At 35.3% G+C, this 15750-nt stretch overlaps 1 protein-coding gene across 1 annotated transcript in view; it reads left to right on the top strand.

Moving 5' to 3' along the window:
- The window catches only part of LOC143229911 (uncharacterized), a 169442-nt gene that overhangs the window by 61086 nt on the left and 92606 nt on the right, over positions 1 to 15750 (top strand). Inside the window, exons 2-4 of the mRNA XM_076462781.1 lie at positions 13621 to 13915; positions 14543 to 14769; positions 15434 to 15605. Coding sequence (XP_076318896.1) covers positions 13880 to 13915; positions 14543 to 14769; positions 15434 to 15605 — 435 coding nt within the window. The 5' untranslated portion in view covers positions 13621 to 13879. The remainder of the gene's footprint in view (positions 1 to 13620; positions 13916 to 14542; positions 14770 to 15433; positions 15606 to 15750) is intronic.

Raw genomic sequence — 15750 nt, 5'->3', positions numbered from 1 at the left:
GGTTTTTGGAATATTAATTTTGATTCTGTATTTCTGGCAGTATTCTTCGATGTTATTTAGGACTGGTTGTAGGTTCGTTGCTGCTATTGACGGAGTGGGGCACTTTTCCAGACTGCTACATCGTCAGCGAACTGTGATGCATAACCTAAATTTAGGTCCGACAGAGGCATATTACTCACGTACATGATAAATAATATAGGGCTAACAACCCCTTCCCTGCGGGACTCCTGCTTGGGTGAAAAGGACCCTGAGTGGGCCCCATTTACATTTACTTTACACATTCTGTTATCCAGGAAGTTGGACAGCCAGCGAATAGTTTCCTGGGTAATGCCATTTCAAGCAATCTATGTCTTAAGTTGTTATGCCACACTGTGTCAAATGCTTTCTCAATGTCGAGAAAGCAAGCTACAGTGCATTCTTTTGTTGAAGCTGTCGGTAATTGATTCTGTAAGTCGAATCAGGTGGTCTGTAGTTTGGCGGTTTTTCGAAATCCGTTTTGAATTTCTGGTAATTTTGAATTTTCTTCTAAGTAAACTGACAGACGATTACTAATTATCCTCTCTAATACTTTGCCAATACAACTGGTTGCTTAATCGGGCGGTAGTTGTTTGGTTTATTCGCTGACTTTCCTTCTTTCTGGAACATTAATACTATTGCTTCCTTCCAAGAAACGGGGATATATCCAGTTGATAGTGAGAGATTAAATAACGCTGTTAGGTGTTCATATAATCTCTGAGTGCCTTGTTTTAGGAGGATAGCTTGAATACCATCTTCTCCAGGAGCTTTGTTTTTGTGTGTTTTAATAGCAGTTACTACTTCTGTAACAGTGATATGTTTTACCAGTTGATGAGTGCTCCAGTCTTTTGTTTTTTTCTTGGTGTGTAATATTGTTGACTGGAAATTTAGGTGTAAAAATGTTCTGTTTTGGTCAATAAAGTTTGTGACTGTATTATAAAAGTATCTGTTCATGTCTGGTTCATGATGTGTTTTGAACGTGTTTTCTAGGTGTTTTTTAAATATCTCGGCTTTTTCTGTGTTAGTGTATGCTGTTTCTCCATCCAGTTCCAGTGGTGGATATACTGTGTTTGTTGTTCCTGTGTTTGTAAATCTTTCAAATGTGTCCAGAATTGTTTAGGATCAGTTTTATGATTTAGATCGGAACAGAAGGTGTCCCAGTTTTCTTGTTTCTGTTGTCTGATTAAGTTTCGTATTTTATTTCTTATTGTGTTTATCTGAGTTTTAAGTGTGGGTTTCTGATTTTGAATGTACTGTCTGCGGAGTATACGTCTGTTTTAATTAAGTGTATTATATCTTTATGTGGTTGCCATGAATGAGTTGTTGTGAAGTGTTTTGTTTCGGTATCGAACTGTTGGCTGCATGTTTTAGACACTCAGAGATGATATGACAGTATGCATCTATATCTGATGCGTCCGCGGCAATATGTAGTACTTCTGAGGTAAGGTTTCATTTAATATAGTTTGGAAAACTGGCCAATTAGCTTTTTTGTAGTTCAGTTGGTCTCTCACTATAATTTTATTTAAGTGGGGGGTGAGATTGAAGATACACCAAACTGGAAGGTGGTCACTATCTATATCGTGACCAACATGAAAATTTACGAATTTGCGACTCATATTTCACGAACACAGGCATAGGTCCAGTATTTCACTGGTGCCATGTGCGTACGAGATATGTGTCGGTGTTGCATCGTTTAATAAAGTCATGTTTGATTCGTCCAGAAATTGATAAAGTAATTTGCCATTTGCGTTTGAGCAACGACAGTTGAATGCTATATGTTTACTGTTTAGGTCGCCGATAATAATAAGATTACAGTTGCTATTATACAATATATTCAATAGATTTACATCTAACACGGTACTAGGCGAGCAGTAGATGCCCGCCACAGTAACTTTTGTCGAAGTTACAGATCATTCTAATCTTTTAAAATACGTTTAATTATAAGTATAACTGGTAAAGATTAATTCAGTTTTCTTGAGGCACAATGTCACAATCAAACATTCACTAGGTACAAATTATACGTGATTAGCTTCCACTCAACTTGGATATCTTCTCAGGATGAAATTCCATCTCCAATTACGAGTAAGTGGCTTGGAGATTGAAACTGGATCTAGAACCCCGCAAGTTCCGTACTCACGCTATTTGTCATTCCAGTTTGTCATATACGTTAAGTGTAAATATTATAATGAATAATGTATGAATCTCTTTAATGGATGAAAACTAAGACAAAACTTTACACACAACCATAAGGTCAAAATTCATTAACACGATGGAAAATGTTACAGTAAGACAACCAGAATATTGTTTCAAAGCTTTCACTCTTTAAAGACAACATGTTTACATATGTGTGTGTGTGTGTTGTCGTAACTTATTTTGCTATATATATATTATACTTATTTATTTATTAGTTTTTTATGAATGCAGAATACATCCTGAACATTATCTACAGCTTATGGTCTGAACTGTTCTATACATACCCAAGTATAAACCTTGCGAGAATAAAAAGAGAATTCAAATCTGATAAATGGTGTATCACTACTACACTGTGTTGTAGTTCTTTAGATATCTTTCTCACATTCTAATCTTTATCCATTTGTCCTTTACATGTTTGTTTTCTTTTAAATTTTGCGCAAAGCTACACGAGGGCTATCTGCGCTAGCCGACCCTAATTTTAAGGTGATAGACTAGAGGAAAATCATCTATTCAACACCACTAACCTCTAACTCTTGAACTACACTTTGCCAGCAAATAATGGGATTGACCGTTACATATTAACATGTTTCCGGGGCAGAGTGAACGAGCATATTTGGTTGAGAAATTTGATCCGCGACTCGAAGATTGTGATAAAGAAGTCATAGCAAAAATCCTGTTTTTTATATGCAACACAATTAGTGTTTGGACCTCGTTCTAATAACACTTGCTTTAACATCTTAATCCAAGTTAAAAAGTTGCAAGTTTTTTTAAAGCCATTTGTTCACGTTTAAATGTTACACTGAGCATAATGTTTTGTAATAGAGAAAATATAAGACTCTCGTTAGTTGTAGAAAACATAAGCATTTTATTATATTTTCTGATTTTTTGGTAGCGTCAGTTATTTCAGATAGAGAGGAAAAAGTCTTTAGTCAAACAAACGTCTTGAAATCGAAATTCAATACTCTGAAAAAAAAAAACCACTGTGATATTATTGTTTGTTTGCTACTAAACACAAAATTACACAATGAGCTATTTGAAGTCCGCCATCTGGTGTATCAAAAATGATTATACGTCGTCAGACGAACTGCTGAGCCACCGACGGACGAAATATAATGAAAGCAATGACATACGTCCTTTTAAAATAGTAAAGGTTTCTTAACCTTCGTGGATTTAACTTGAATGTCGCGCAAAACTACACGAGGATTATCTGCGCTAATCATCCCTAATTTAGCAGTGTAAGTCTAGAGGGAAGGCAGTTAGTCATCATCACCCACCGCCAACTCTCGAGCTACTCTTTTACCAACGAATAGTGGGACTGACCGTCACATTATAACGCCTCCACGACTGCAATGGGCGAGCATGTTTGGCGCGACGGGGATGCGAACGCGCGACCCTCAGATTACGAGTCGTACGCCTTAACACACTCGGCCATGCCGGGCCCTGTGCAGCTCTAAGTCTACGGATTTACAACACTAAAATCAGGGATTCGATTCCTCTCGGTAGACTCAGCAAATAGCCTGATGTGGCTTTGCTATAAAAAAACACAAACTGTACTGACAGTGGTTAAAAACGAATAGAACACGAAGGCGTAAATAATATTTTATCCACACTAGATAAAATGAAATAATAATAAAACAGGGGAAACACCTTAATATTTTTAAGAATTGGATTTTGCTCAGTGCGATATCAAAAATACATAAATTATATAAACCCGTACTTCCACGATCGGATATAATGAACGTACACTAACGTACAAGTTAACGCTTTGGGCTTTGTCGATGTTCTTGTTGATTTTTCGTAATCAAAACCTTACCTTAATTATTGAACTACCAGCACTTGCATTTGCAAGAATAGCCTAGAGAATCGTTGCCTTTACGTATTAATACGGTTATTCATTTATCATTTAAAACTGCTAGATATAACGTCGTCTTCGAACGGTTATTACATATATACATACGTAGGAAATTCACAAGTGTTATGTATATAATTTATGTTCATAATATGAATTTTCATCTTCGATCGAGAAAATTTTGTTAAAATAAAATACTAAATTTTTCTTAAAGCTATTATTTTGAGTCTGTGGTTAAGGTATAAGGATATGAAACGTTCGGTGTTTGTGACTTTCAATTAAGTGTGGGTGTAACGGATGAACGTTTAATTAAACAGATCCCAACGAGGGAATCTCTGTTCCATTACGAAAATAAATAAATGGTTCAAGAATCAATTAATGTGACCATAAACAAATGATTGCCATTTTAACAGTAAACATATTTAACAGCCAAAATATTGCCCAACAGCTGCCAACATCTGACTGTGCCTACCCATGTTACTCATGAAGTACACACACGTGTTTTGTAATAAACCAGTTACTGAATTATGTATAAAACAAATTCTTTTTTTAAATTTTACTCAAAACGAAGCGTTTTATAACAATCGTATATCTCCGATAGTTTTCATGCCAATTTCTATTGTTTCATTAATTATATTGGCCTGGCATGGCCAAGCGTGTTAACGCGTGCGACTCGTAATCTGAGGGTCGCAGGTTCGCATCCCGGTCGCGCCAAACATGTTCGCCCTCCCAGCCGTGGGGGCGTTATAATGTGACGGTCAATCCCACTATTCGTTGGTAAAAGAGTAACCCAAGAGTTGGCGGTGGGTGGTGATGACTAGCTGCCTTCCCTCTAGTCTTACACTGCTAAATTAGGAACAGCTAGCGCAGATAGCCCTCGAGTAGCTTTGTGCGAAATTCCAAAAACCAAAAAACTTCAGTAATTATAATTAGATTAAGAGTTAAATTCGAGTTGTCCTTCATGCAGTTGTATAAGCACTGTATTCCAAGTATTCCACTGTATTCCAAGCTATGGAATATTGCAAAACGAAGTTTTTATTACCTCACATTGATTGACAAGATAGCTTTAAAATACATATATATATATATTTCTTCAGCTTTGATGACGCAGCATCACCAGGTGGTTTGGGGCGCTCAACTCTTAATCCGAGGGTCGCGAGTTGGAATACCCGTCGCATCAAATATGCTCGTCCTTTCATCTTCTGTTTTTCCAGTTAGTGATAACTATGGATTAACAGAATGTTTACGACCGTAACTGAATAGAGTGGTATTCGAAAGTTACTTTCAAACTTAGTTGTTCTATAAGAATCCTCATTGATAAAACAAAATGTTTATCAACTTCTTTGATGAAACAAACATCAGTGACAGTGAAAGAAAAATCACATATTTAAAAAGTACTTTTAATACAAAGGACAAAATATAACCCTAATTTATTGCTAATTCTAAATAAATTGAACTTAATTTGAAATGTTTTCATACCAGCCCGTAGATGTTGTAAAACCTATCTGTATACAGTTAGATACGCTTGGGCAAATTAGTAATAACTGTTATAAAAGGAGGTGTGTACGCCATATTGGATAAGTTTTTAAGCCATACGCGTTTCATATAAATGGAAATGGCTGAACCGTATGTATTACCATTTGAAACTTTCCATAAACATGTTTGCTCGAGATAACATTCGTTCACTTCAATCAGCCAGACGTATGAAAAGATTTGTAAACATAGTACTCATATTTTTCTGATTGACTAGTGATTAAAACATTGCTGCTTTATGAAACCTCTTGAAAATTATAATAACGTACAGAGGTTGACTACGTCATATTAAAACAATTTTGGAGCCTCACTACGTCGTTACAGTCCATGTCTTCACGATCGGTCCTATTTAACTGACGACCGTGCATCTTGACAATAATCCTTCAGCGTCATCTCCAAAGGACATCATTATTTTGGGAAGGTTTTCCATAATTATTCTAGTGTTTAAGAACGATTTCCAAGAAATATATAACGATGAGTCTGGTAAATTCATGTGAAATAGCATAAATATTTTAATTCATTTTCAATTTACTTAAAGTATGATACATTTGAATGGATATGTCATGAAGCAGCTTGAGTGCACGCGACTTATTTCGCTTTTTTCCGTTCTTTCTTGATCATGCTACTCACAGTTACCTGGGGTAAGTGAACAGATTTTACCAGTGATCTTGGTTCATGGATTCTCACCAGTTACAAGACATGTCAACAAGGGTTAGTGTACAATTTGTTGTAGATCTTTTTCGTAGATCTCTAAGCTGATTCATATTTCTCCCTACCTCCCAATTCCATTAAATATAACTGATACACCTTTTAAAAACTCTAACTCTACCGATCTGAATACAGGTTTATGATTGTGAGTGCACGAATATCTTGTGTCGGAAAGGACAGTTACTAAAGTGACCAATCTTAAGTGTAGTGTTTCTCAATCTGAGCGTTACCGTCCCCAGTAAGCATTTTTGAAAGGACAGTTACTAAAGTGACCAATCTTAAGTGTAGTGTTTCTCAATCTGAGCGTTACCGTCCCCAGTAAGCATTTTTAAAAGGACAGTTACTAAAATGACCAATCTTAAGTGTAGTGTTTCTCAATCTGAGCGTTACCGTCCCCAGTAAGCATTTTTAAAAGGACAGTTACTAAAGTGATCAATCTTAAGTGTAGTGTTTCTCAATCTGAGCGTTACCGTCCCCAGTAAGCATTTTTAAAAGGACAGTTACTAAAGTGACCAATCTTAACTGTAGTGTTTCTCAATCTGAGCGTTACCGTCCCCAGTAAGCATTTTTGAAAGGACAGTTACTAAAGTGACCAATCTTAACTGTAGTGTTTCTCAATCTGAGCGTTACCGTCCCCAGTAAGCGTTTTAAAAGGACAGTTACTAAAGTGACCAATCTTAAGTGTGGTGTTTCTCAATCTGAGCGTTACCGTCCCCAGTAAGCATTTTTAAAAGGACAGTTACTAAAGTGACCAATCTTAAGTGTAGTGTTTTTCAATCTGAGCGTTACCGTCCCCAGTAAGCATTTTTAAAAGGACAGTTACTAAAGTGACCAATCTTAAGTGTGGTGTTTCTCAATCTGAGCGTTACCGTCCCCAGTAAGCATTTTTAAAAGGACAGTTACTAAAATAACCAATCTTAAGTGTAGTGTTTCTCAATCTGAGCGTTACCGTCCCCAGTAAGCATTTTTAAAAGGACAGTTACTAAAGTGATCAATCTTAAGTGTAGTGTTTCTCAATCTGAGCGTTACCGTCCCCAGTAAGCATTTTTAAAAGGACAGTTACTAAAGTGACCAATCTTAACTGTAGTGTTTCTCAATCTGAGCGTTACCGTCCCCAGTAAGCATTTTTGAAAGGACAGTTACTAAAGTGACCAATCTTAACTGTAGTGTTTCTCAATCTGAGCGTTACCGTCCCCAGTAAGCGTTTTTAAAAGGACAGTTACTAAAGTGACCAATCTTAAGTGTGGTGTTTCTCAATCTGAGCGTTACCGTCCCCAGTAAGCATTTTTAAAAGGACAGTTACTAAAGTGACCAATCTTAAGTGTAGTGTTTCTCAATCTGAGCGTTACCGTCCCCAGTAAGCATTTTTAAAAGGACAGTTACTAAAGTGACCAATCTTAAGTGTGGTGTTTCTCAATCTGAGCGTTACCGTCTCCAGTAAGCATTTTTAAAAGGACAGTTACTAAAGTGACCAATCTTAAGTGTAGTATTTTTCAATCTGAGCGTTACCGTCCCCAGTAAGCATTTTTAAAAGGACAGTTACTAAAGTGACCAATCTTAAGTGTGGTGTTTTTCAATCTGAGCGTTACCGTCCCCAGTGAGCATTTTTAAAAGGACAGTTACTAAAGTGACCAATCTTAAGTGTAGTGTTTCTCAATCTGAGCGTTACCGTCCCCAGTAAGCATTTTTAAAAGAACAGTTACTAAAGTGACCAATCTTAACTGTAGTGTTTCTCAATCTGAGCGTTACCGTCCCCAGTAAGCATTTTTAAAATTCAAATGTAGTACACTTTAAAGCTGACAGAAAGGTTCGGGGGTTTCATTCCTATATTTGTTAAAATTAAATCATAAGAATTTTCATTTTATAAAAATATTTTAATGGGCTAAGATTTATTAGAAAGAAGCGCGAACACTCATTTTTTGTTGTTGTAAAAACGGTCGGGAACACTGATCTAGTGGCATCACACTAGCTATGAACCACCAAGCGATGTCAAAATAGAAGTGGTTACGATGCATTTCGTTTCGCTCCCCGCTAGTGCAGCGGTAAGTCTACGAATTTGCAACGCTAAAATCAGGGGTTCCATTTCCCTCGGTGGGCTCAGCAGATAGCCCACTGTGGCTTTGCTGTAAGAAAACACGCACACACACACATACATTTCGCTTTATCATAACTTTTTATCGGTTGTGGTTGTCACGTATCTTGCTAATTTGTATATTCAAAATTGTTTTAACGTGACGTACTCACCCATCTGTAGAAATAGCAGATGACTTTACTGTAGGAAATCTAATAATGAAAATCTATGAATATTCGCACGGGTAAATAATTCTCTCTGTAGTCCAAGTTTCTGCCTAATTTCCTTTAAAATCTTAAGTCAAACAATAAGGCTTAATTGATGAACAAGAGAAACAGTTTTGTTAAACTTTAAACGATTTATTTATGTTTAAGGGATCACTGACTATTATAAAATATGAATACAGTAAAAGACTAAAATAACTGAAAAGATTGGTTTATTAATTACATAAACATCATATTTTTTCTCTTCTTTTTCTGTCTTGATAAGTTTTCGAGTATCAATTAATTCTATTGTAAGTAGTTTGAAATGTTCTAATTCTCTATCTTCAATCGGCCCCGGTATGGCCAAGCGTATTGAGACGTTCAACTCGTAATCCGAGGGTCGCGGGTTCGAATCCCGGTCGCACTGAACATGTTCGTCCTTACAGCCATGAGGGCGTTATAATGTGACGTTCAATCCCACTATTCGTTGGTAAAATAGTAGCCCAAGAGTTGGCGGTGGGTGGTGATGACTAGCTGCCTTCCCTCTAATCTTACACTGCTAAATTAGGGACGGCTAGCACTGATAGCCCTCGAGTAGCTTTGCGCGAAATTCGAAACAAACTATCTTCAATTAGTTTAACATAAAAGGTTTTGTCCTTAAATTTATAATAACATCATTATGGTTCAATAAAAAACTGAAGAAAGTTTGTTTTATAATTATAATTAATTGCCTTGACGTATAAATATGAGTATCTCTAAAACCAGTTGCCTTGTCCGAAAGACATACAATATTTCCACACTCGTAACATACATAACTCTACTGAACATGAAACTTTTCGAACATGGAAAAAAAACGGAGCCACCAGATGTTGATGGATTTGTTTTTGTTCAGTTTTGGGCTTGTATTACAGACTGATATCATGAATGTCAAATCTAAGACAAGACTGATCATTTTATTATGCCAGGGCACTGTATTTTTCAAAATACTTTTATGAACATACTAACGAAAGTACCTGGCTTCGCTCAGGTTGTTAGGTTGATATATTCAAAATGCCACTATACTATCTATACGTCACGTTACCTAACCTATATGAAAGCCAGTGTGTGTCACGTTACGTCACTATTGATTTTAAACTTAAATCATTTTTTTAATTTTCTGTATTTTCTGTTTTATCACCAACTTTTTAAAATAAAAACACAAACCTCTCAATTCATCAGCGAGTCGAAATTAAAAAATCAAATTTCAGTACATGGACTAACAACAATATTTGGATATTCTTTTGTTGCTAAGCAACAAGACATAAACGCCATTGCTGGAACGCATTGTTACCAAAATGCACTTGCTTTCTCATTTATTAAATGTTGTTATTTAAGGAACCATTTCGTTACTATACGGAACTATTTCTTTTCGCTTGCGTGTACATTGATAAGTAATAACACCCAGATACACACCCTCAAGATCCACTTAGTATGGTTGCAAAATGTTAGGCTTCCAAGGTCTTTCCTCCTTGAGTTATGAAATTCACACACACACACATAGGCCCACAGACACACCCTTTTATTAATATAAATAGTCTCATGATTATTATATATAAATACATCTCTACTAATGTTATATACGTTACATAAATTTTATTTGCTGTAAAATTCTAATACATTGAAAATAATGACTAGCTGATATTTACTTCTTTATTAGTTTTATATAAACTGATTTTCTTGTATTTTTAGTAAACATGTATTGGTAATCCCCACACAATAAAGAAAACTACTTGCGAGGCTAAAAATATTTTTATTTCTTAGAAAATTTCCTAGATCCTGACGCTAGGTGTAAAACCTTTCTGATTTAATCATCAAAAGCATAATCTTTATGCAGTGGTAGCAGTAATATTTATAACTTTCAGGCAAAGCTGCACGAAAATTCTTTATGCTCATATCTGTCCATAATTAAAAAGAGAAATAAAGTTTGTTAATAGCTTGAATCACCAACATTGAAACACTCTTGTGTGGTTGAATAACTGAATTTGACAGTCACTCTTATAACGCAACCACCGTCCTAAAGGGCGAAGAAAACCACGGACCCTTGAATACAGTCACGTTCGACTTTCAAGACTGCAAATAACGTCCTATTTTGTACAGATAAAGAATAAATTTTATTAAAATGGCTGCGTATAATGATTGTTTATTTTGTTTTACTATCAGCAGGTTGTCTTTATATTTTTTTTCTTTTGAACTTCAAATTGTTTATAATAATGTTTGTTTGTTTGTAGTATCATCAGGTTGTCTTTGTATGTCTTTTTTGTTTCGAACATCAAAATGTTGAGAATGATTTTTGTTACTATAAACATTCATGTGGTTTTGTTTTGGACTTCTAGTTGTTTATAATGAATTTACAACTGTCACAATGCTAACTATACATTGTTTTATTTTGGACTTCTTGTTATTTATTACGAATGTGTAACTACCACAATGTTCACTATAAGTTGTTTTGTTTTGTCTTCTGGAGTTGTTTCTTGGAAGATTATTTGTATTCACGCTCGATGACCACAAACATTTTTCTTTCTGTCATGTTTTTCTTCATTTTAATTTTTATACATTTCTTGTCAAATCTGTGAAAAACAACATTTAAAACCGTTTTCTTCTGCTTTAAATAACTAAGCAACATTTCATTCATCAGAAGAACTCATCTGTTAAGCAGGTTTTACAGTAACCAGAACTCTGAGTGAAACTACATTTAAGTGCAGTACATGATATACAAAACGTGGTGCAAAACGTCTGAGTTAGCGAAACAGGTTTTCCAAAACCAACGAAAGTGGTGAAACTTCGGTTTACTGCAAATGCTTTTTACTCAATTTTCTCTTAGTTTGTTCTCAAACAGAACTAGCTTGAAAAGTATAAATAATAGTTAAATGGAACGCAAAGAAAATTATGGACAATAAAAAGCCGTTTTACCAGTTTTATGAAACTTAAAAGTCCTCGATGTTTCGTCAGCTTTGCCATTCTACACCATTCTATAGAATATTTATATTGTTCATTCAAAAATTTTTTCCACTCAAGTGAATTTGAAAAATAATTTTTTAATTTAATGTCGAATAAAATCTTTGATATAATAAGAGACCAGAACTACTAGCATTTAAGATTCTTTTTTTATGTCAAATCCTGACTAAACAGTTTTTATGGTCGAGTACATTGTAAAACGCGAGAAAGTCTTGTTCTCTGTAAATTGAATTAGACTGGTTTTCATGTAGTTTACGTATTACACATATAAACATTTATATTTTTCAAACTAAATGCCGCCCACGCTAGTACAGCGGAATGTCTTCGGGTTTGCAACGCTAAAATCAGAGGTTTGATTCCCCTCGGTGGGCTCAGCAGATAGTCCGATGTGGCTTTGCTATAAGACAAATACAAACACACGGAATAACTGTCATGTGTTACCTGTTTTGTTTTGTTACCGAACATTAACTTCTATAAGTCAAACCGAGACATTCTCACAAAACGACAGAAAAGCTATATGCCCTAGCAAACAAGTGAGTCAGCTAGTTAACAGAATCCGTCACCAACTCAGTGGGCTACTTCGATTGAATAGTGGGATTACTGTCACTCTTATAACGTAACTATGTCCTACAGTACAGAGTGTGATGAATTTGCGGTAACTGGACACAAATCAATGAGCCCTCGGAACTAGTCCGGCACGTTAATTAATAGGCTAGTCCGGTCGTAGGTTCATGGTTGTTAATTTGTATAAACGTTTCTTGTACTCCTTTCAATAAGTTCATTAGGTTTTAATTTATTTGCCATTTTAGTTTTCGGACCAGGCTGCCACTGTTGTCAAAACTGCCATAATTTTAAATAATTTTGTTTAAATGTAACTTTATATCAATGTAGCAATATCAAACTTATTACATCCTGTACTATTTCAGAATCATTTCAACCTATTAGTAAAATGTGTCTTATTACCTGCTCTATTTTAAGTTGAAATACATAAATGCTTAAATAAATAACTTTAGGCAAACAAAACGAAAACTTACACAATCGGCTATTTGTGCTTTGACAACCAGGGATATCGAAAATTGGTTTACAGCGTTCTAAGTCTTCAGACATACTGTTGTGCCACCATTTTGGGGGCTTGGTGTGTTTTGAATTTCACGCAAAGCTACATGAGGGCTATTTGCGCTAGCTGTCCTTAATTTAGTAGTGCAAGGAAGGCAGCTAGTCATCACTACCCACCGCCAACTCTTGGGCTATTCTTTTACTAACGAATAGTGGGATTGACCATCACATTATAACGCCCTCACGGCTGAAATGGGGAGCATTTTTGGTGTGACTGGGATTCGAACCCGCGACCCTGGGATTACGAGTCGAGTGCCTTAACCACTTGGCCATGCCGGGCCCGTAGGGGGGGGAGGTTAAAGGTATCAATGTTTTGTCTATTGCGTTTCACTGAATTTGGCGAAAACAGAAAGTTAAACACAAATAATGTTGTTTATATAGCAAGAAATGTTTCATTTAAACAACAAGTGTGTTGTACAATATACAAAGTGATAAGTTTTCAAATCACCTTACGAATTATTTTTAAAATTTTACCTTTTACGAAGAAGTGTCTTATATCACTCATTTTTTTCCAAACTTATCGCGTTTGTTGTTGATTTTGTTATTGGTGTTTTTGTCTTACTTGAAAAGAAACAATAGGTAATAATAGAAAAAAAAACTATTGGAATGGAAACCGTGTGTGTAAAATTTTGTGATTTGGTAGTTATTAAAAACCTTATTGTTTTCAAAGTTATAAAATTATGCAATCATTCTAAAGTAAGCAAAAGTCGAACTGCAAGGTTCTCATTGTCCAAGAGCAAAAACTCTTATCTTTGTTATATGCTTCTAAGCCTAGTTGGTGAAAAGTTTTACCCTTAGTTTTATGTACGAGTAAATGGCGCTATGAAAAGAGAGTGAACCAATCAAAGATAAACTAGTTCAACTGCTATTTGGATCATGTCCAATCAGAAAGCACTTTTAGATATTTAAATATAGAGTCAATATTCGTTTTCACACAGCTCTAAAGAAAACACCTCGTTCGAAGACTTCTGTCTGCAGCCTCTCAGTTATAGCACATACCACCCTTATTACACCGTTTGAAGACGCATACATTCATCCTTTATTAGAAGCGCTTATAATTGATGGGACGACGGTTGCCTAGAGAGGATGATATAAGGTTTATAAGGGCTTTTCTTGCCAACATGTTCGTTTATTGACCGGAAAATTCCTGGATAATAAAAAGTTAAAAGAAAAGGAAAGCGGAAAATCATAAACAAGATGATTTCGACAAACGTGATGTCTTTTATGAAGAAGGTAAGCTGTAGAGCATGAAAGAAGTTACGTTTGTTTCCGTTAGAGAGTTGCATGTAATGTCTTACTTCATCTATGTGGAAACTATGTAATCCATAAGTAATATACATCGTTGAAAGGAAGGCTGTAAATGTTTAATCGGACGTTCATTCCGAATGCAGAAATAATAGAACGATATTAGTTTTCGTTCTATAAATTCCCAATTGAAGTTATTGCTTTATCACAATCAGATACTTATCAAGGTATGACAATAACAGGATTAATTCATTCTTTATTTGGATATTATTTTATCTATTTGTGTAATATTTTATAATGGGTCTCCACTTTACTGCACTTCTGTAATTTTTAGATGTTTTCCACTCTGACCTGTTACATTTCTCTCAGGCTAAATTAATTAATTATATTTCTATTCACAAAGACACGACTTATCGTTAACTAAATTAAAGTTAACGTGATTAACGCGAAAATTTAACTTTTTAAATCTAATCATCTAGTCGCACAAAATTCTAGACTATGCGTATCCAGAGGGAACTTTTACACTGTTTTCTTGTGAGTGAAAAACACACAAATTCATTAAAAATAGCAAAACCGAGTTAGAAATGAAATCTATTTTTGTTTAAAATTTCTCAGATAGTGAAGCCATCTAGGGAGGAAACTGGAGAATCTTCTGGTCCAATGAACATGTTGAAACAAACAGTAACAACAGGTCTTCACGAGATGTCTGTTGCTAGAGAACAAACGACTTCTGGCAAAACAAGGAAAACAGTGACGTCACGTCTAACGCCACAGGAAAGGTCTGTTCTTCAGAAGATATGGCATAAAAATGATAATGTCGAACAGGAATCTCGGAATCCGAGGTTTGTGCTTTCCAATCGTCGTCTCAAATACATTTGTTTTTTGTTGACGTAGCACATGAATTGGTGGCGGGTGGTGATGACTAGCTGCCTTCCCTCTAATCTAACGATGCTAAATTAGAAACGGCTAGCGCAGATAGCCCTCGTGAAACTTTGCGCGAAATTCAGAAAACAAAGTAATTTCGCCATGACAGGTTCTTCAGAAATTCAATTAATGTTAAACATCGATCTAGTCAGGGTACAAAAACGTTTTCGTAAAATACGTTGTATTTTTCATGGAAACGTTTTAGACGTATTCTAATAACGTTTTTACTTTTAATATTGAACTGTTCTACAATATTTTGTTGTGAGTACCGTGAAGAAAACGTTACGATGATTGCGAGCTATCTTAATATATTTGTAGTCACTAACAGTTTGGTATTTTCTCTTATGTTATATTCTGCAATCCTTCAATTTTGCAAAAATAACAAAAAAAAACCTGAGCTTCCAATTTCATTACCACCCGTCTCTGTACATTTCTTCTTATGGTATATCTCTATGATTTTAATAGCGAGGTTTATCACGAGATTTTTTGATGTGATTTATCGATTTTATTCGAGAAACGAAATCATTTTTTTTTTTAGTTCTGAGTCCAAGAAAACAATTTAATACAATTTTTTTTTATAAGTCTGCCTAGACCATCAGAACCTGTGATTCAGACGGCTTCTCCAAGAGAAAATTGTCGAATATGTCTGAAGAATATTTCTGATGGCGAACAAAACAAGGAGTGTGACGAATGTGGACAGAACGTGTGCGAAGACTGTGCTTCCTACTCTGGAGACACTACCGACAGCCTTCAGGTTTGGGCACTGTGTATTTAATTAATATTACTTTATATCTTTTGTATTTGTACGTATTGAGTACTGCGTACAACTTTTTCTTTCTTTTCTCTTTGGTACTTTACGTTTGTTTCTTTTTAATGAATAGTATTTACAATGTTCTTTT

Source organism: Tachypleus tridentatus, chromosome 10 (genome assembly GCF_004210375.1).
Source record: "Tachypleus tridentatus isolate NWPU-2018 chromosome 10, ASM421037v1, whole genome shotgun sequence".
Lineage (NCBI taxonomy): Eukaryota > Metazoa > Arthropoda > Merostomata > Xiphosura > Limulidae > Tachypleus > Tachypleus tridentatus.
The sequence above is the reverse complement of the archived record's forward strand: the minus strand, read 5'-3'. Positions and strand labels throughout refer to the sequence as shown.